Source organism: Cuculus canorus, chromosome 10, assembly GCF_017976375.1.
Source record: "Cuculus canorus isolate bCucCan1 chromosome 10, bCucCan1.pri, whole genome shotgun sequence".
NCBI lineage: Eukaryota > Metazoa > Chordata > Aves > Cuculiformes > Cuculidae > Cuculus > Cuculus canorus.
This window is the reverse complement of record NC_071410.1, coordinates 17,317,040-17,339,399: the sequence shown is the minus strand read 5'-3', so window position 1 is coordinate 17,339,399 and position 22,360 is coordinate 17,317,040. Positions and strand designations below refer to the sequence as shown.

Below are 22,360 nucleotides of genomic sequence, written 5' to 3'. Positions count from 1 at the left end.
TACACTCTGGATAGAAACCATCTCGAGAAGGATAGGAACCCTGGGTAGACCTGGGACATTCCCAGCTCCAAGCGCAGCTCCAGGCTTGCTCTCCACACTGCCCGTGACCTGGAAATCACAAGAGAAGGACCACCGGGCTGCCCTGGATTTGTTTTACACAAACTGCAGTGTAACCTGTGCCTCCCCTGCGTGCCCCGGCTCTGGTGCAGCTCTGCGGGGCTGGATCCAGGTGCAGAGGACACTGCTCCACAGCGTGGCACCAAAAGCATTTTGCCCTCAATAAATCCGGGTCAGCGGATCTGGGGTAATACTTTGGGGGCTCTGATATTTTAAGAGTTTCATAAATCCTTTCTTAGCTCAGCCCTTCAGGTCCAACTCCTCCTCTTGGGGTTTCTTAAGCTACTCTCTGTTCCAAGGACCCTCTGTTTCACTCTTCATCCGAGCTGATACCGGTCCAGTCCCCGCTATGCCATGCGGCTCTTGGGCAGCATCTATCCCCACATTGATCCCCTCCCACGTCCCAGCTCTGCCTCCCCACACAAACATCTGGCACGGCACGATGTGCCCTGACGGAAGGAGAGCTGATAACCCCTGCAGAGGGTTGTGTTGGTTGCTTGTGTTAAGAAGCTTTCAAAACAATGGACAACCTCCAAACATGCTGGTTGTTAGCAACCCAAACAACACACTGTCACTGTGGAACTCATCCTCCTCTTTCAGGGCTTGCTTTCTCTGGCCAGGCGTGGTGCAGAGGTGTCCTACCTGCTGCCACACAAGCAGCAGCCGGAGCAGGGAAGCAGGATCTCAGGGAGCTGCAAAGCTATGCAGACAGACCCGGGAGCCCGAGGCTGGAGATCAACCCTGCGGAAAGGGATCGGGGGGTTCTGGTTGATGGCAGGTTGCACAGGAGCCAGCAGTGCCCTGGCAGCAAAGAGGGCAACAGTGCCTTGGGGTGCATCCAGCACGGCATCGCCAGCCGGGCAAGGGAGGGGATTGTCCTGCTCTGCTGTGCACTGGAGCAGCCTCATCTCAAACACTGGAGGCAGTTTTGGGCACCACAAGACAAAAAGGATCTAAAGCTACTGGAGAGTGTCCAGAAGAGGACATGGAGTTGGGGAAGGGTTTAGAGGGGAAGAGTGTGAGGAGTGGCTGAAGGTACTTGGTCTGTTCAGCCTGGGGGAGACTGAAGGGAGACCTCATCTCGCTCTGCATCTTCCTCACCAGGGGAGGAGGAGGAGGAGCAGGCGCTGAGCTCTTCTCTCTGGCCACCAATGACAGGAGCCAAGGGAATGGCAGGAAGATGTGCCAGAAGAGGGTTAAGTTGGACATTAGGAAAAGGTTCTTCCCCCAGAGCGTGGTGGAGCACTGGAGCAGCTCCCAGGGAAGCAGTGACTGTGCTGAGCCTGACAATATTCCAGTAGCATTTGGCCAAGGCTCTCAGCTCCACTGTGTGAATGTTGGGGTTATCCCTTGCAGGGACAGGAGTTGGACTCGATGATCCTTGAAGGTCCCTTCCAACTCAGGACATTCTGTGATTCCATGCGATTCTGTGCCTGTGCCACCCCACCCGACGCTGCTACCGGCTCTGCTGTACAAGCAGCCTCTTGCAGCGAGCTCCTCTCCCCAGCTGAGGGCTGCTGGCTCTGCTCTGACAAAAGCAGCTGCTCAGCTGCGACAGAGCCAGCACGCATCCCCCCACGCACACGCCGACATGACTGAGGGTCAGGTAAAACGAGCAGCGGGTGGTAGAAAGGATCAAACCTTTTCCTTCGCAAGGCACTGCCTTCAGAAGAGAACGCCAGGGTGACCCACACAGTCTCCCATACATTCCGCTCTGTTTCTAACCTCATGTGCTCAGAAGCATCACTTGGAGATCTCTCACTCCAGGCCACTGCTCTTGGGAACCAAACAGTTTGGCCGGCTGGGGAGGTGGGAGCACATTCTGTAGAGAGGATGGATTCAGCAGGAGCAGGAGGAAAGCGGGAGGAGTTGCCTGAAGGTTAATCAGTGCAAGAGCAGCAAATCCAAGCAGGACTTTACATGTTGAGAATTAATGATGTTTCAGGGGATTGTTTGCTTTTGCTGAATATTGAGGACTGCAATGGGAAGGTTTTCCTTGTCTCAGGGGCCTTTGTTAGTCTATTTTCTTTCTTGTACCAATCAAAAATGATTTGTTTTAAACACATCCTAAGCTGAGCTGGCATGGTGACTTTAAAAGCTCCTGCTGGTAACCAGAACACACCAAGCACAAACACCAATCCATAAACAACCTCTGCTTCCAAAGTCTTGAGGGCAAAGCCTCTCCATAAAAAAACCTGTCGGATCTGCAGCACTGGAAGCAAAATAGCCACACAGTGTGCGTTGTGCTGCAGCTGCCAGAGAGCAGGGACAGCAGCCTTCGTCCTCACTGCGATGCTGCGCTCTGGAGAGGACCTGAAGGTACATGTGCAGCCCCAAACCCTGCTGTCAGTCCTGCCCTGTGGTACTCAAAGCTGAACCCACGCTGCTTTCAGACCTTCCGATTGTGGTTGTTTGCCCTGAACAAAATTAACTCTGGGTAATTCTAAAGTGACTGAAAGCCAAACTCACGTTCCTTGGAGCTAAAATGATTTATTACTGATGTGTGACCCAGCAGGACAAGGACCAGGCACCATTTCAGATTTAAAATCTGTTTTTATAGAGCAGTTGTGATTTTCCAGTCTCATTTGCTCCTGTTGTGTTCTGACCTAGTCCCATGAGTTCCTGGTTGGGGAAGCAGCCTTGGGTCAGATTTTCCTGCTCTAAAAGTGAACAACACAGGAACACAGACCTGTCCTGCAAGGAACCTCAAAAGCTCCAACATATGGTATGAGCTTTGCTTTTAAATGCCTCTGTTCCAGATCAGTCGGACAATATTTGCAACAAAGGCTTTTAGAGTCTGTTAGCAGAGGTGAAAGAGAAGGAAAAGAGAAATCACAGGGAGAGGCAAGGGCAGAGCTACAGGGAATGATGAACTGGTTAAGGAATACCAACAGTGGGAGTAGGGTCAGGGGAAAGGGGCCTGGGCCATCTCCCCTTGGCTGATCAGAACATCCATCACACTACATCACTCATTTCCCTTGGTTTCATCTTGGCCTTTTCATCACAGGAAGGACACAGAGCTGTTGGAGCGAGTCCAGAGGAGACCACAGAGATGATCCGAGGGCTGAAGCACCTCCTGTTCAAGGACAGGCTGAAACAGTTGGGGATGTTCAGCCTGGAGAAGGCTGTGGGGAGACCTTAGAACATCTTCCAGTATTGAAAGGGGCTCCAGGAGAGCTGTGGAGGGGCTCTTGATCAGGGAGTGCAGGGACAGAATGAGGGGGAACAGTTTTCAGCTGAAAGAGAGGAGATGGAGATGAGATCTCAGGAAGAAATGTTTTCCTGTGAGGATGGAGGCCCTGGCCCAGGTTGCCCAGTTTAGTGCTGGCTGCCCCATCCCTGGAGGTGCTCTAGGCCAGCTTGGATGGGGCTTGGAGAAACCAGGTCCAGTGGGAGATGTCCACTAGCAGGGGATGGAACTGGATCGGTTTTAAGGTCCCTTCTGACTCAAACCATTCTGTGACTCTGGTTTAACCTGGTTCTGCACAGGTTACCTGCATATACATCGAGCATTTGGGGCCCTCAGCCAACCCAGAGAGAGAAGCTCTGGAGAACCAGTCACGAACCCATTACTGCAATGCAAGGAAAAGTGTGCGGGCCATGGGCATTTGATCATACATGACCTTTATTGGAGACAGCTGGGGTCATTTATTATACAGAAGTAACATCACACCATTCTCTTCCAATTTAATTCCTTTTAGTCTCCTTATAAATCTGTAGCAAAAGTGCACTTGAACAGTTTTTAATCTATAGCATATATCTCTCAATAGTATCTCTCAGTCAGGTATTTTATTTGTAAAAACGTCTCGCCAGATATACAAAATACATGTCTAGTGTACTACATTAATTTTTGTATTTACTGTTTAGATTATTTTTAACTCAGTGCTCTTTTTTTTTCCTTTTTTGCAGGACTTGGTGATGACAGGGTTCCGGGAGCGCCACCAGGAGAGGACTTGATGCTGGGTGGGAACCAGGGAAGAAGACTCTTAGCCAGGAACAATTTTCACATGGAAAGATGACAAGGATGTTTGCTGTTACTGAATGTGTCTCTTAAAACGACAGTACTCGGTATAATAAAAAATAATTAAAAAACCCAATGTCCATATTTTATCTTCTGGAAGAGGAGATGTGCCGGGAGAATGGAACCCGCACCCAGTTGGAATACAATGGCAAGGATTAGTTTGCATTTTGAAGACAGGAGTTAATTGCTAACATTGTTTCTGGTCACGAGAAGAAGAAACAGATACATACAGCCACTACAAGAAACGGTGGGTGAAATGCTGCTTTCCTGAGGACAGTGTTTTGGTAAAATATCCTGTATCCTGTCTGAGCCCCAGAATTGCATAAGGTAAACGTCCTCAGGAACAACAATCACTGGTACACATCATGAATGGCTGTGCTGGGAACAACCACACAGAGGACAGCTCTTGTGTTACCTAACAAGACGAAAAAAGGAGAATATTCATTTCCACCAGTAGTTTAGAGCCAGCTGCAATGAGCTTTGGCACGGCAACACGGCTGTTCAAAAGGAAAATTACAGAAGATTGTGAGATCTCTTACAAACTCCCTCAGTCTTTTCTTTCTAGTAATCCTTGAGATTAGAATATATACACACCTAGCAGATAATCATTTAATTTCAGTCTTCAAAAGACTAACAATTTCCCCTGTTAAGCAAAGCCTATAGAGGTAAGACAATCAGAAGTGTTTGTAGGGAGTGTGACGATTCCCAGATGGACACAAACATTACCTACAGATGATGTGGAACACTTAGCAAGGTAACGTCTGGGTGTGTTGGTTGGTTTTCTTTCTTACACGTTCATTATCTTGAAGACTAAGAACAAGTGGATTAGTTACATAAACAATGATTCCCTTGGTTAACCCTCCACAATTAGTGCTGTGTGTTAGCATAGATTCACAATGCGAGTTGCATCAGTTTGCTATGGACTGAATGAAATGTGGAACAGATCCTGTTTTAGAACGAGGGCACTTTTGGTTTAAGCAATAGCTCCAAGAAATGCTGCAACTTCAAACCTTCTACAGCAACTGGTTGCCAGACATGTTCTTCTAAAGGCAACTGCTTTCCTGCTCCCTCACATCTGCAGCTACGTGGCTTTGAGTCAGAGCTTCTGCTTCAAAAGGAAAACACACAATAGCTGAGGCTGAACGTGGACTAAATTCAACACCTCCTGAAGAAGAAACAGAATGGTAAAAACAAAAATTATAAAAAGAAGCAGTGCCGTTAGTGTTCTCTAAACCCAAGATAATGCACAACAGGGACATTTACAATGCTGCAGAGAGAGGGGTTTGTCTGCCTTTTTATAAAAATTACAGACTTGACATTTCCAATATGTCTTAGCTTTGTACTGCTTCTCGAGTCTGACTCACCAAAAATATCCAGCAACCAGCTGCTGCTCATACCCTAAAATATGCCTTCAGCTGACACTGAATAGTGAAATCATTCTGCTAAAATACAGAAAAACGACAACGGCAGAAACCAAGGTGCAGCCTCCAGCCAACATTAAATGGTATAAATTCCACAATGCTACTTTTAAATCTCTTCTTCAGTTCACAAACAAATAAGCAGCCAGGTTTCAAGTAGAGGTAACACAGATTTTGGAAGATAGCACATAAAAAAAAGGCCCAGAAAGAAAACTGGAGCAAAAGCTCTTCTGGTTACAGCAGTCAGCACTAATCCTCCAGGAAATGGCAGGGAGAAACCTTTAGTTGCCCTGCTGCGTCTGTCCTGGTCCTACAGCATCAATGAGGAACTGCTGCTGCTGTCACAAACATGTTCCGTTTGGACATATCTTGATCCCTTTTTTCTTGTATTTGTACACACTGATCTTTTCTCTTAGTCTCTTGACTGGTAGAAGAGGATATATCCGGATTCTGAGTTCTTGGAAATGTCTGATGTTAACCCATAGAATTCTTCAATGGCCTGGGCATCAATTTTCTGAAAATTAATGAGAGTTCTAATTAGCCTCAGTCAAAACATCACCCTATGAACCCCCTTCCCAGACAAAGCATTATTTTCAGTTGCCAGGGTTGATACTGGAAAGCCATGCATTAATACAACAATATTTCAATATCATTGCATCCAAACAAATGTTTTTCTACTCACTACCTTATTCACTATTGTGAAAAAGGAAATTAAGATGAGATAATAAACCTCTCGGAAGTGGCATGCTTTTAAGCTGGACCGTAAAAAAAAGGATCCATGAAAATGCACCCCTAAAAGAGTACACATCATTTTTATAACTGCTTTCTCATTCAGCCTGGTGCGACAATTCCTGACTACAGGTTTGAAATGTAAATGTGAAAAAAAAGTAGTCATTGGTGAGCAGAGGCGACTTTTGTACAGCTATAAGTGCATAAAGCTCACCCAGAGCAGATTTAACATCCAGCTAAAAGAATTCCAGATTTTAAAGTTCTTGTGACCTTCTGACACAGAGGAGTCCTGCGAGCACTACTGGTAATTATGCCATGAAATCCGGGGACTCCAGCTGATTATGAACTACTGGGCTTTGGAGAGCTTTCCTTCCTTAGGGTTTGCTGCCACAATGCCCACTGGAATATTATCACAAAGTTTGTGTTTTAAGAGAAATCGTTTGCCATATTAGCAGAATTAAGTGGTTTGCTTACGCTTAAAGTTGTGAACTATGTGCAGAAAAGCAGCTTTTCATTTTTATACTCTAGCCAGCAAGGCCTGGAGGGCATTTTAAAGGGCTCTGAAAGATGCAACTTCCCCAGTCTTGATCCAGTTCCTAAGAATGACTGGCTTCATGTTACTGAACTGGATTCTGTAGCCACCACAGAGCAAGAGTAGAGACCAACGCACTGAAATCAAATATTCCTGACAACCCATGCTGCTCGGCACTCCACTGGGTTTTAGCGTTTTAGAACACCTTTCGGACTCTGGACCCATGGAGAGGAGAAGCTGAAGTAGTCTGGATTTGTTGTGAAGGACCAAGGGAGACTAGCCCAAAGTTTCTCTTTATTCACCAAGGAATAAAATTGAGGAAGCAAAGAGATGTTCAGAATACAAGTGGCTCTGGGTTCAACACTTGTTTTGATCAGGAGAGGGAGCAGCAGAGACGAACTTGGTCGCACACTTTAAAAGCCAGAGACCACGTTCCGACTCCATCATGGAGCCTCCTTAGCTACCAAATCCATCTGGCTACCAAAGCAATCACGCTAAGCCATGGCTCACTGAACAGACCTGCATGTCAGACAGTAACCACAAGCACACTGGGGTCTTTAAGGAGTGCTGCAAGTTCAGGCCATCCTTTCCTGAGCCTTTCTGAAGCACAAGAACTACAGGGAGAGGAGAGTTTCCAGAATATGCATCTACGCAGAACAGTGCCACAGAAATTCTCCCTTGAATGGCTGTGTTAAACACTTTCCTTTAAAAAAAGACAGGGGACCCTCCCTCAAAGATGTTTTGTCTTTCTCTCTTCTCCATTCATGGACTTTAGAGAAGCTGAAACACCCTACTGAGGGCTTCTGCATTTCTGCACCATTTATTAACACAACATTTCCTACAAACTGTTAGATCCACTGTTTAACACGAAAACAGCAAAAGAACGTTCTCCAGGCTTTGTCATATATTTAGCAGATAACTCCAACATGTTTTATTTTAAGTGCCAACTAACTTGCCATGCAATCAAGTCTATTTCCACTACTCATTTGGAATGCAACTCCAACACTCGACAGAGATTAATTCATCCTACAGATATTTATAGTTTTATCATAGCAAAACCGACTTCCTTTTTTGATTTCACTACCCACAGAACACAGAGGAACCAAAAGAGGATTATATAGACTCAATTCTTCCCTCCTTAGGTGACCACATATATCGTGGAGAGCAAAGTTTTACACAGCTGCAGGTCCAGAGTAACAACCAGTTGATGGTCTGACAACTGCTTTTAGGATTCTGCAGTGTCACCTGGCATTACGATTATTTTTCCTGTTAACCAAGCCTCAATATCCTTTGCTCATTTCCAGACAACTATCCTGGTTCCTCAACCCAAACCCTCTTCTTGTGTTCCATTCATAGCATTCAACTGAATGCTGTGAATCTTGAACAAAACCCTTCCCTGCCTTTTCTGTTTGGATGGACACTTTCCCCCTCTCTGTTTCAGACAAACACTGTCCCTGTGATGTATCACTTAGCTGCTCTAACAACAACACATCAGACCAGCCAGAGATCATTTACTCAGGTTACTCAATTCGTTTGGCTTGGTGCAGAATACTACTTGGACTGATTTGCCTCTTGGATTTGATGCAGTTGCTTTTCACATATGCTCTAGTACGTTTTATTATCATCTATTCTTCAGTTTAATTGAAAGTTGGCCTTCCAACCCGATCCAAATAGATAAATAAATATGACTTCACCACGCCTGACATTTAGTGGGTAATAAGGATAAACTACTTCCCATTGAGAGTTCAGAGCTATCAACTCGCATCATTTGCCAAAAACGCAACAAAGCTTTGAAACTGTATTTAAAGGAGAAAAGCTTTTTCTTGTGCTCTCCTTCAGTCGCAGAATCTATACATAAGTGGCAGGGCTCTGCACGGAAGCCTGCTAACTGGCACCAGTTGTGTTCCGTCCCCAGGTCACGCTGGTTCTGTTACATCGCCAAAGCCTAAAACCTCTGCTTTTGCGGTCTTCAAGTCTCTGGAGTGCAGCCCTATCTTGTGGGTTTTAGGGCTTTTAGGGCTACCTACTCTGTGGGTAGCCCTAAAACCAGAAACTCACAGAATTCACATTTTGGGGCTTTCGGTGATTTTGCCACTCCGTTTTTGAGGACAACCTCTGTAATGTCAGAGAGGAAACAATTTCCTGTGGTGTCATCTTATGGCTAAACACAGTTTCACAACAGCATTTAGTCAGGTTCAGAGTCAATATTTAAATCTCTTTAGGCCGCAGATGGGATTGACAGAAGTAGCTGTGGCTTTACTTTGCTTTTTCAGTGAACACCCCACGGCACTAGTAAGAAACTAATTCTCAATAGCTGACTACAAAGTAAGGAGAGAAGCCTCTGCTATCCCACCTTCCCTGATCACCACAGCCCCAGAAATCCCAGGGAGTCCAAGAAGATGGAGCACAGAGAATGGTACTGCCTGGACAGAGGAAAGAGGCACACTTTGTGTTTGCCACACGCTTAGAAGGCAGGAGCAGCCACAATGGATCATCAGTGAAGAGATCTTCTGGGACAAATCCAGCAGGAACCCTCACACTGTACTCCTCAAAGCAGGTCAAGGAGCAACTGTTCATCAGAAACAGCCAACCCTCGCAAATGACTCGTGTGCAAAACACTGGTGCCATTTTTTATTCCCTCCACTGGTAGGAAAAACAAAGCCTAAATGTCACATAAAGCAAATAACACACGCAAACGCCAGCCAGGGAGAGCTGGCTGGCAGGAATAGCAACCTTAAAGCTCCAGATCCACAGCTGGGGCAGAGGTAGTGCTACAGGTCAGGGCTGCATCGCTAATCCTAATCAAGAGAGTGAAAACCATGGAAAACACAAAAAGCAGAAATTTCAGATGCAAGAGTTTTATTTTTACAGCATTTTAGATAAACTCTGTAAAAGAAGATGAACTTTAAAAAAAAAAGAAAGATAAGATTAAAGTTAGAAAAGCAACTTAAAGGAAAAAGAAAAGCAGCCCTCCAGGAGTAAGGAACTAGATTCTAGCTTCCTTGTGGCAGCTCCTTGCACTTGCTGTCCAACAGCAGGCAGTGCAGATGTGAAAGCTGTGTTTTGGCACAGCTAGGGAAGTGCCAACAGTGTTTGCAGATAAACAGAAACCCTGTTTTGACACAAAAGCCAAGATACAACACAGAAGGGACTGATAAAAAACAAATACAGAACAACAAGACAGTTAGTTTACATCTGCTTTTAAAATGCGAAGTTTCTTTCCTGAATGGAAAAGACCGCGAATACTTGCATGTAAAAATATGGAAGTGAACACTATTTCCAAATTAGCAGACCATGATGTATGATACACGGATATATAAATATTTTGGATATTAGTCTTTACAGATACATTAGTAGAAAAGTGAAGGGAAAGTTTGCTCGAGCAGACCATTTAAACACTACTGCAAACAACCCAAACCTCTCTGTGTGTCCTCAGCGCCTCACTACAGTCTCCCCAGTACTTTTTAACAGGTTTTCTACACTTCAGTTCACTGGGGGAAACTGCCCACAAACTGAAAGTCCGAAGTACTTAAATGCAGCAATGAAACGCAATCAGTACAAAGCAAGTAAACAACAACACAGAGTCCAAGAGGTGGGCAGGAAGGGGAGCACTTCAGGTCAGGCATAAGACAGCTGTGATGATCCAGCCTAAGCAGGTGCGCAGCATGCCGTATCAGAGCTGTCTACGCCACCTATATGCCCTTCTCCATACTTCTCTAACGGAGACGCACAAAAACGTTTAAGTACTTTTGAAGCAGCCAGGATTATTCTGTGCTTTAGTTTTGCTGAAATACTTACAGAGGCACAGAAAGTACTAGTTAATCCCACACACAACCCCACAGCCAGAGCGTGACGCTGCCCTGCACTTGCTCTTACCATGCAATAGCATACCTACCTCTACAATGTCATCGTCAAACAGCAACCAAAAGCCGTGGCTCTTCACAATGGTGATATAATGTCCACGGTTTGGACCACTGCAGGAAAACAGGATTGAAGACTTGTTATTCTTGTACCCACAGAGGCAGGACCACTGATCTCCCACACAATTCCAGCTGTTACTGCAGAGTTAGAGCTCCCATCTCTTATGGTGTCTAATACTGCTCATAACATGGCTTAGCTTCTTTGACTTTGCCAAATTGCTCGAATGAAAGTTTGTGCCTTTGCTACTTACCACATACAAGAAACTAAAACCATACATATTTATAAATATTTCAGATACCCATTCATATACTTCAAAACACAAAATTAAAAGCAGTTATTTCAATCATTGCTTTGTCGCATTCCCCACCGCTGATCAAAACTGTTAATAACTGTCTGTCTGAAATATTTGTACAGAATGTATTTTTTTAATTGTTAGTGTGGTTTCACCCATGGCTGACTACAGACAGACTTCCTGCCTCTTCCTGCCACTTTTCCAGGGGCAGTTGCCCAGTCCAATTCTATCGCCTGTATCCTGAATGCTTGCTCTGAAGTGAAGGGACAACAAAATTACCTATTTCAAAGGGAGATGGATCTGCAGAGTAAGGGCAGGCAAACTGCCCTGAAAAGGTGACAGCTGAGGATAAGAAACTACATGGATGAAAAAGTACAAGTTCCCAATCTCCCAACCTCAAATGCAGAGAGAACAGTCCAGGGACACAGCGAAAAAAAAAACATATTCTCCCCTTCTCCAGTTTTACTTTTTACTTAGCATCTATGCAAGGCTTTAAATGAACCTATATTTATATCAGTTTTAGCCAGAAAAAAGTACCCTGCTAGTCCTTCCAGAATTACTGATACACACATTACCTGCCACAGACAAACTTCTTTGCTTAGAGCAACTAAATGACACATAGAACTATATGGGTGAAGTATTTAAAACAAGTTCTGAGAATGCAAGCTATAGAGTTTATCTCAAGTCTTCGGTAAGATCTGAGTAAGAACTGAAACCAGAGGAGTCACAGGGCTCCTAAAAGCCCCACATAAGACAACACTTGGAAAAGTAAAACCAAAGCTATTTAATACACCTCAATTACTAATCACCTTTATTAAAACACATAAGCATAATTATAGGTACAGCAAATTGAGAATCTACAGAAGAAAATGCATAGGAGATCTTAACATGATAACAATAAATAAAAACTAGCACATCTGGACCCTAACAGAGATCACCTAGGATCACCTGTAGTTTATTTATACTAAACCTATGTGATGTTAATGTGATTAAATTGTATTGCTTGGGTCTGTAATAACTTATTACTTTAAAACTCACACTTCCAGAAGGCAGTAATAAATATTTTTTTGCATCCATGACTGCTTTTTCCCCCTAAAGGTGCTTAATTTTTTTTTCCTCTTTGGTATTAAAACCAGATTTAAACCCACTACAACAACAATAGAAACGTAATCAAGAGCAGAAGACCACTACAAATAATCAGCAGTGCACGGCTTATTCCACGGGGTGGCACCAGCTTCTAAAAAAACCACAATGGTTTAGCAAGCACCAGCATGAGAACTGCAACTCCATTCTATCTTAGTGTTTTCCCAAGATGTGTTTTTTATTCCATTTAGCTTTCCTGGAAAGCAGGGCTAAGGGTGGGGTTTTTCTTAGTTTTGTTTGTCTTTTTTTAAAACAGCTCTTACTTTGCTACAGCTCAAAGAAACAAATTGTCTGACTGGCTACCATGTTCAAAAGCTGATAAAAAAGCAAACCTTGGACTGTGACTCAGAAAGGAAAATTTAATAACAGTAAAAAAAAGAGGGAAAAAAGATCAAAACATTTTTTTTAACACCTAACTTCCTAACAAGCATCTGTGATGCTGATCAGCACGCTCCCACATCACCGGCCGCTGTGCTGCTACAACATAGAGTCCTTTTAAAGGTCAAGAAAATGCATTTAAGGCCCAGAAAGCGCAAACCCAACATACCTGCCACAGTGAACAACCACAGCCACAAGGTCATACATTCTGTCAGGATTTGTAGCATCTCCTGAAGTGTTGAAGAGCCGGAGCTCCAAGGGAAAGACTACACGGTAGGAGAGTTTGGTGTATCGATGCAGCTGGTCCATGTATTTGAACCTTTTTAAGTGCAGAGCTAGAATCATGGGCAACTTTTTCACTTTCATTCTGAACCAAAAAATATGTAAAAGAATGAGATATTAGCAGATCATCTAAAAGAAACCTTTGTTCAAGAACAGTTTCAGTTTAAAAAGCATCTAAAATGTTGATGAAGATTTTGAAGGCTGGTCTCCTCAAGCATGTTCCAGTGAGGACAGGCAATATTTATTCTGAAAGATTAACCACACATCTGATATTTGAATGCAGGACAACTGCCTACATTGAGACCATCAATTTTTCAACACATCATTGGGAAGAAAGAGACTGAATAAATCTGTCTTGCTGCTCTGGCTCTGTCTAAGTACAGGATGAGAAATGAGATTTTTGGATACAGTATTCATAGCAAAAGCATATGGGATGGTTTTCAGTGGCTTTAAGCTGATTAATGCTCACTGGGGAAAATGTGAATGTCTGGAAGCACCAGATATAAGCTCTTCTGGGAGGAATACAAAATGAATCTCTTCATTTCTCTCTGATAAGGTCGTCACAAAGTTACTTGGTTTCTCCCATTTTCCTTACTCGCTTCCCACCAAACACATACCTAAGGAGCCTCACATTTTGCTTGCACTGAATTCACAAGGTGTGTTCTTCCAACAGCTGCTCATTTTATGAGAACATGTGCACTAGCCTGAGTATTTGACTCTTACCTTTTCTGTGCTTCCTGCTTACTGCGGCACTGCTCACAATAGTACTTATATTCACTGCATAGAGTTTCAGTGTTACTAAACCCTCTGTGGAAAGGAAAGAAATGGAAAGAATAATCAGCAGCGATACTCAGTCAGACTATCTAGTTAAAAGCTACTGCTAATAATAATACTGAACCCCCTCAAAGTACACAGAGAAGATGAAATTCATATTGCTTGTACCTCCCACACACGTTTTAGGTGTACTGGTCCCAGTTTTGGGATAGAGTATTGATGTTCAGCTAGAAAAATCTGGAAATCACAACCTCTAAGTGTTAACTGCACACCTTCTGGGGCAGGAGTCAAACCCACAGGTAACAAAGAGCAATAAGGACACCAGGTTCATTTCTAAAGGCCATTCTGTTTCCTTTGGTGGCAGACATTAAAATGTTCAGACCTATAGTCATGTACCACTGCTGAGACAAAGTCGGGATCATCTTTCAGCTCTGAGCAATTACACAGCCATTATGGGCTATTAAAAAGCTAGATGCTATAACCTGCAGTATCCTAGCAGCTGATAATCCAGCAAATACATAGAGCAAAGCTCTATCGGCAAAAAGAGGTTGACCGTAAACATCAGGGCCAGACAGCTGAAATGCAGCAACAACATTAAAAAAACACAAAAATGTTTTTACAATCCAAACACAGCATGTTTAGTTTTGTTGAAATCAGACTATGTGATAGAACAAATTAAAATCCCCATTAAAGAAAGTGGAAATCAATCTTGCAGGCCACTAAGAAATCAGCTCACTAATTAATCACTAAAAACCACTGAGGAACAAGCAGCTTCCAAACCCCAAGATAAAGGTAAACCAAACAGCACTCTGAACAGAATATATTTTACCATAAGTCAATGCCTATAACTGTTGTGCAATAGAGCGACGATGCTGGGCCCTCTCCTCCAGACCAAGGGCAGGTGTGTGCTCTGTTCACAAGTACTTTCACTTACCTTAGACAGTGCGTGATTGATGTATTTTGTTCCACATCAACCGACAGATCCAGAAAGTCCTCATCTTTGCTACTAACCTTGAAAAGAAATAAGAAGGGGTATTTCATAACAGTTTAGAACTGGCAGACTTCTTTTAACAGTTTCTGGAATGGTGCAATGTTCTCGTTGCAAGAAGAGAGCTTCATGATAAAAAATATACACCACATAGGCCCTTTCTTGATGTAAACGAAAATTGAAGCAATCATGTGATGTGATTTTAAAAGCCAGAGAGGAATATTAGAAAAAAACCCTAAAAAAAACCCCACAAAAAATCCCCAAAGCCAAAAAGCTTTCTCGCAACGCATCTCTCCCTGTTAAGACTTCAAGAGACATCTGCTTCCTTCACTAGCAAAACCCATGTTTTTAATCCCTCGGAGCTCTCTGAGATGGAGACGCTTTAACTGGATCCCACTCTGCTTTGTAGACTGACACAGCTTCCTGCTGCCTTTCAGAGTTTAACAGTAAATACTTGTAGGAAACACAGACACAGGCAGATGGATTTTCAATTAAATGGGTTAGCAGTTAGGAAAATCATCTTTCCATTTGTGAAATAGTCACATTTAGTTTCAAAATTCTTGAGACAGACTCATATTAATGTCATTTTTAGAGCTCCTCTTCACCAGATAGTCACAATTTTAGATTTCAAATGCCAAGAACGGTCATGTCACTTGTAATCACTTCTCTTTTTATCTCTTCCCATTTGGGTTTTCATTTTTTAGAAGATATTAAGTCAGACATAGCACATGGCTAACTAGAAATTCCTGGTCTAAAAGTGGTGTAGTTTAATTCTACACTTAAAGGCACTTCTTTGGTTCTCAAATAGAGATGCTATGGATCAGCACCAAGAAGCACAGACTTCTAGTTCAAGAAATCCAGTTAATCCCACGGTTAAATAAATAGTGAGCAACTCTCATGTAGAAACACAACATAAACTATCAGTCACTGACACAGGAAATCACACGAAGACAAAAAGGCAGCTCATATCAGCCAGGTGCTGACTGCCTCGATGGAAACAGGTAGGAGGAACAGAAATAATACTACGCTTTTTCTGAGAAACATACCTTAATGAGTATTGGTTTGAACATAGAGGTGATACAGTCATAAAATAGGCTATGTTCCATATTTTAATAGAGAGAGTGAAATTTCATCTATCCTAATAAATGAAAAAGGGTGCATAGTATCAGGGAAAATGATCCAGAACCTGTGAAGGATCTAAGAGTTTTGGTTTTGTTTTAAACGTACAGCCTCACAGTTAAGACATCTGGTTTCATTGGTTAGTGTTCCTTGGAAGATTTCATGGACCCACGTCAGATCAGTCTTGTCTCCTTCTTCACTCTCAATGCTGCCATTTTGCAGTTTGCCATTCTGCTTTTCCTGCTTTTTCTCTTCTTGTAGCAAGTCAGCAATAGTGTTAAGTAGGTAGTTTAGGAATTCATGTGCATCCTGCTGCATATAATTATCAAATAATTCTGGAAAGGAAGAGATCAAGGAGAATGAAAACACAAATGCTTCATCATATCAAGTTATAGGCTTTCAGCAAAGAGTGTGTGCCCTCCCCCTTTCTCTACCCTATTATACAAGGATGGATTAATTGCTCTGTTAACAGCATTTGAAGAACCATATTTTGTTGTTCTCACAGCGGATGTTGGGTTACTCTCATCTATTCCTCAGGCTGTGAAAAACAGGCAGCTGAAAAACAGCATAAAGGAAACCTAGCTTGGGCATTTCGTGGAGCCCAAGAAAACAGTGATTGCTTTTTAGGTTTGTTTTTTTTTTTTAATTTTATTTCTTTTTCCTTTGGGGAGGGAGAAAAATAAAGAATTCTGATATGTTGCCTTCGGCCATTAGTTCATTAAGTCCAGCATCAAGGGGCAAAAATCCCCTACTATAAATTTGTTATCTTTTCAAGTTCAAGCAGAGATGATAAATTAACACACAGAACTCCTCCTGACAAAGCAGCCCTAGGAAATAACCTCTAGTTCTCACTATAAGGAATTTATCCTACTGCCAGTGTATGAAAGCAGGCTAAGGGTGACTACGTTTCCTTAGAGGCTTTAATGTCAAACAGCTCTGGGAGGCCTGGTTAGCCCACGACAATCTCTAGCAACGCCCAGGCTGTGCTGCCTTGCAGCAGCCCTCTGCAGAGCACAAGGCCAGTGTGGATTAAGTGAAGAGCTGAGACTCATGCACATGCTCTGTATGCGTTCTCAGCAAGTACAGAAACAGAGATAGCTAGATAATCCTCTGACAACACAGCACGGCTCTGGTATCATCTCTGCTCCTACGCTACAGAGGTGGTGAAATTAACACCACAAACAGGAGTTCAAAAATCTCCCAGCAATCTGTTAAAACTTGGCAATTTGGACTCACTTTAAAAGGAAGTTGTGTTTATGGCTTATACTCTTAAATCTCCAATGCTTAAATTTGCATAAAAATGTCATTTATTCATTTACCATTTTCTTTCCTCAATCGGGAAATAAATTTCTTGGGTGGGATGACTCCCACCTTCTTCTTTTGCGTAGCGATACTGTTGAAGAGATCAGAGAGGCATGTCAGGAGGCTTTCCTTCTTTCGCGGTTGCACTTTGTATGCCAAAACTTTTTCCCGAAATGGACGACAAAAATAAAGTGCCTGTAAGACTGAGTTGCAGTAGCAGGTATTGCCGAACTAGTTAAAAAAGAACAAAAGGAAAACAAATGTTCTCATATTAGGTCTGTTAAAGAGTAACAAGAGAAAGAGGTTCTCATTAAGAATGTTACACGTTGAAATTGGAAAAGCAGTCTGTCAGAGTTTATTTATCAGGGAAATACGAGTAGGCACGGTGTAAAACTCATCCTTGTATCAGCACAGCTGGTAATAGCAAGAAGGGAGACAACAGTCACAGCAATACCAGGCTCAGAGGAAAAAAGCAGGAAACCACTGACAAAAAAAATCCAATTGAGGGCTTATCACAAAATCAAAATTTGTGGAGATGCAGCATGCTGCTCCTCCCGACATGAGAGATCCTGCTGACACTGGGGTGGAGGGGTGATACTGTAGAGCAGAGGGACAAAGAAACACAAAAAGATAGCACCTGTCAGCATCCCTGCGGTGCAATTGTGTTACAGTAACAAGAGCTCAATGCACAAATCCATTTGTCAGATTCGCCTGTGTCGAACACACAGAGTCGTGCTTGGAGAGAGCGAGCAAGGGGTCTGCTGAGTATTTCCTGTTTACAGTGAAATGTTGCCAGAGGGACACGATGCAGGGAAATCCCCAGAGCAGCTGCTTTACATCTGCCCCATCTGACAGCAGTGTCAGGCCAGAGAGAGGAGGGCAGAAATAACAGCTTCCAGAGGCGGTGTTCCACGGTGTTGGACAGGAAAACACTCGAAGCACTGAGAGGGAAGAGTATCATATACGAGAAATACACTATGGAGTTTGAGCTGTTCCTTTGCCATTTATTGTGCAACTGTGTTCCACAATGCTGTTGTTTCAAAAAAGCGAAACAAATTCTCGGTATGCCAGTCCCTGATATTCTGACAATGACATTCTGCATCATGAGAACATCAAGAACCAAGTGTTTTAAATAAACAGAGCAAGCACACAAATCTGACTATAGAACAGAGGCTGGTTTGTTAAACAGCCACTACTGCTCACCAAACTTTGGTGTGATCACTAAAGCAGAACGACTGTAAGTTAATAATCAGTTTGCTGAATGAACTAGAAAATTAACAGCTCATACAGCTAAAAAGGTTACAGCATTACAGGCACATTAACGCTGATTTACACCACATGCAAACAACATGGAAGAACAGTTAAAACTTACTGACATGAGGAAAACAAATAGGCAAACTGAACAAACATGAAACAGTACAGAATCTGATATGTTTCTTAGTGACCTAAGAAAACAAGCAAGCATAATGCTAACAATCTATTTACAAGACAAAATAGGCAAGAGAACTACCAAAAGTCATAGAATTACAGAATGGTTTGGGTTGGAAGGGACAAACATAGGCAGGGACACCTTCTGCTGGACCAGTCTGATTCAATGTTATTGTTTGCAGATGACGTATCCAATGTATTTTTGAGGTACCTAGTATATTTGTCTATAATAAACCCAGAAAATTAAGAGACAGAAGAAACTAGAAATTAAGCCTTCTTAGGGGAAAAAAACAACAAAAAAAGAAAAGTCATGACGTATCTGGAGCCAAAAACGTTCAGAAAGCAACTGGTTACTGAGATATCAGGCCTATATTCATGGAGAAAAGTCAAAAAGCATTAAGTCAACTGGTTATACATGTCCTGCTGTACATGATGCTACCCACACAGAACCAAACAAAATGGAAGAATTAAAGGAGTGCCATCCAAATAGCTTTAAAAACTCCTGTCAGTGAGATGCAAGGTGCTTGGCAGGCGTCAAAGCGATCTGGTGAAAAATTCACCTCATGGCATGCTTTTGGTTTTAACAATGTCCTATTTCAGCTCTCTTCACTCTACGTAAAGGTGGTGGCAAACGAGGTAGTAGAACTGTTATTCCTGACATCCAGAGATTGCCTGTTATCACTTCAGATGTTTCACTGCATGCTGAGTGCTTTACAAAAGGACCAAATGATGCATTTTATTTCAGTGATACTGACTTTTTTCATGTTAGAACAAAATCCTTCCAACTCTGTGCAGCTCCAGGCCTTGGGAACCTTCTGACTATGTCACTTACTGATCTACTCTTCTCTGCAGAGAGAGTTCTCCATAAATTTAAACTGCAGTCAGTTTGCATTTAGAAGTACTAATTATGATCTTAATTTTGCTAAAAACTTTTCAAGGAAAAAAAGAGAGCTCTGGCCATCTTTCTCTGGCAGCCCCAAAACCAGGCTGGCAAGGCTGTTCCCAAGGGGCTGCTGAACATTTCCAAACCCAGTGCTACATGCATGGATCAAACACACAAGAAGTGTAACAAGTCTAATGTGACCTATACCACAAAGGAAAACCAGATACAAACAGGTTTTTAAATCTTTTTTGTCACGGTTTCTCTGGTATAAATAAATATTTTAAATGGATGCCAAAACATAGGGAGTTTTGCTTAAATCTGACTGTGTTGAGAATCAACATTATCCAGCTTTGTGGGAACTTGGACAATGTTACCCTTTCAATATAAAGTTTGGAGGCTTATTTTAAGATAGAAGCTTTTGAAAATGAAAATGGATCTGAAATTCTAGAATGAAGACATCGTCCCATCCCTCCTGCACTTCGGTTCAACATTACATGACTACTGAACAGGCTGTTGGGAGCAGCAGGCAGACCCTTCGCCCATCTCCTCTGCTGGGGCTCTGGCAGCAGCTGAACCGCAGGCAGGCTGTCACAGCTCACCCATCCAAAAAGAAAATAACTATTAAACAAATACATGTAAAGCCTCTATTGTCTCTGATTCTATTTGCAGTGCAACCACACATTCACCAGTACTGATGCTGAAGCCACGACGCTGCCCTCTTTAAAGTGCTCCAACTTCAGATCAAGGAAGAACTGGAAATAACTTAGAGCTCTGTAGAACAACAGCAAGAACAGGATCATCCTAAAGAAACTGGTTGCAAGGAATAAAGCACAACAGTATTAGTCATATTCTGTCCTTCAAAACAGAGTATGGATGTGGTTAGAATAATGCCGGGTATTTTTAGAATGCTATTTTTCCTCTTCACGCTATTCATCGCTCTGTTATTTATGTTACAACTGGAGATGCCTTCCATTTTTCTCATTGTGGTGCAAACCTCAGCAGCTTTGGAATGGCCATTAACACCATTCTCCAGAAACACAACTCCATGTGTTTGGATAGCTTGGTGTCCGACAACACAAACCGCTAGAAACCCATACAGACGGCCACTAGATGAGTTTATAACAAGCTGCAACAAACACCACTTTAGTAGCTCTGTTAACCTTATTTGGCATGTCAGAAGAGAGATCATCTCACTTTGCAGCCATGTGTACCCAGATGACCAGCAGACAGCAGTACTCTGATTTTTCAGTGAGTTCTGCCAAAGCTGTATACTTGCAGCACAAACACGAGGTCACAGAACCATGTTCCTATTCACTAACTTCCTGCATTCACTGGTCAGAGAACCCACTGGCACAACTACTGCCTTTCTCCGCCAGAAATACTGGCAAGATCAGCATCAGCTCCGCTCTCTCCATCCTTAATTTAGGCAGACAATTCTTTTTGCCCACAGACCACAGTTAAGTCCGATCTGTACAAATGGACAGATACACAAAATACATCATTTTAGAAGGACTCACTGTTACACAAGGCCGTCAGAAACAGAAAAAGGATTACAACATGTAAGAGAATTATCAACCTTGTCAGTGTCCAGGCTACATCCTCACACGGGAGAACTCCCACTGACCGCACCAACAATGTCTTTGTTAGAAAAGTAACACATTTTCATTTTAAAACCTCAAGGCTCTCACATGCTGCAGCACCAGTGTAAAATGAACTCTCTCTTCTCTACAAGAGCTTATGAACAACATACACAATTTTTTAGCTAATGTACTTTTCAGCTGTATGTTAAAACCCTATAATTAGAAAGGTACCTGAGTAGGAAGGTTTCTCTCAAAGAATTCATAATAAATACACTTATTTTTTCTGTATTTAAGATGAATTTTATATCTTGGTTACTAACAAGGCATAGGACCATAGTGCAGAATGCAGTGTATGCAGAGTCCCAGTTTAAGTTAGAAGTGCTCACAGATAAAGTTCTAACAGAGAATCCTGTTAAATTTAAAATGACGATATGAATTAAAAGGCAGCATTTCAAACACAGAAAATTTACTCACATTGACTAATCCAAAATAATGCTCATTCACAGGGAACTGCTCAGGACCAATCTCTTTCTCCAAAGCTGAGGCATTGGCGCCCTACAAAGAAACAGTATGGTTATGTTAGTGAAAAAACCCTGACTACACAAATCCAAAAGAATTCATCTCTCTCCCATAAAAACAAGCTAAGAAGTTACCTCCACTGAGAATTAGCACCTCACGTATCCTGTGTTCCTCAGAATGAAATCATTATGACACTTTACTGTTATGAAAGGTACCACTTTTTCACGTAAAAAATGAACTTCACTCCCCAGAACTGAACAGAAGCAGGGTTGCATTGGAATTGATTTGAAAATTAAAACCAAGAAATTTGTTCTCACTTCAGAGTCCAAGTTAGTCACAGCGACCTGTAGCACCGACTGAAATTTAGTCACGAATGCATTGTAAAACCAGAGAAACTTACGCCAGACAGAGAACTTCTAAACGTGGACAACAGAAACCACACAGGCTGCAAATCCAAGGAAAGAAAACCTGCTTTTGTGCTGCAGACCGCACAAGAGGGTGATGTGGCTGTTGGTGATTTGCATCTCATATAAAGAATTCTTGAAAACATCTTTCCTTCACTGGCAATGGAAACACTGTAATTCTCTAACTGTAGTTCTGGAATGTACTATGGACAAGTGGAGCATGATTAAAAACCCTCATACTTTAAGGACGATGCATGAAGCTCACAGTGCATTTTGACACATCTTTGAGTCGCCAGCAATAGTGAGGATAGAACTTACTATTTTAGATACCACCGAAATATACTGCTACCCATCCATATGGTCTTATTTGTCACATGGAACGAGAACCAGGGCATATCAGCACTTCAGTTTCCATTTTAACTCCGTCCACTTCAAATTCAAAGTGGCCTATGTGTCTCCGTTTTTTCCCTTCTTTTTAATCTACCCATACCTTACAGCTCAGCTCCCACTTGGCCTTTGGTACCTTCTCT

At 42.6% G+C, this 22,360-nt stretch overlaps 1 protein-coding gene across 3 annotated transcripts in view; it reads right to left on the bottom strand.

Moving 5' to 3' along the window:
- Positions 1 to 3,734: 3,734 nt before the first annotated feature.
- The window catches only part of LOC104058166 (ubiquitin carboxyl-terminal hydrolase 12-like), a 31,681-nt gene continuing 13,055 nt past the window's right edge, over positions 3,735 to 22,360 (bottom strand). Inside the window, exons 1-9 of one of the 3 annotated variants that reach the window (XM_054075612.1) lie at positions 21,827 to 21,991; positions 21,382 to 21,462; positions 17,034 to 17,247; positions 15,823 to 16,049; positions 14,542 to 14,618; positions 13,557 to 13,640; positions 12,721 to 12,918; positions 10,713 to 10,791; positions 3,735 to 6,070 (exon numbers count right to left, since the gene is read on the bottom strand). In XM_054075612.1, the coding sequence (XP_053931587.1) occupies positions 5,969 to 6,070; positions 10,713 to 10,791; positions 12,721 to 12,918; positions 13,557 to 13,640; positions 14,542 to 14,618; positions 15,823 to 16,049; positions 17,034 to 17,247; positions 21,382 to 21,462; positions 21,827 to 21,976 (1,212 nt within the window). In that variant the 5' untranslated portion in view covers positions 21,977 to 21,991 and the 3' untranslated portion in view covers positions 3,735 to 5,968. Of the gene's footprint in view, positions 6,071 to 10,712; positions 10,792 to 12,720; positions 12,919 to 13,556; positions 13,641 to 14,541; positions 14,619 to 15,822; positions 16,050 to 17,033; positions 17,248 to 21,381; positions 21,463 to 21,826; positions 21,992 to 22,360 lie in introns of those variants that run through there. The other 2 variants (XM_054075613.1, XM_054075615.1) reach the window with 2 other exon arrangements.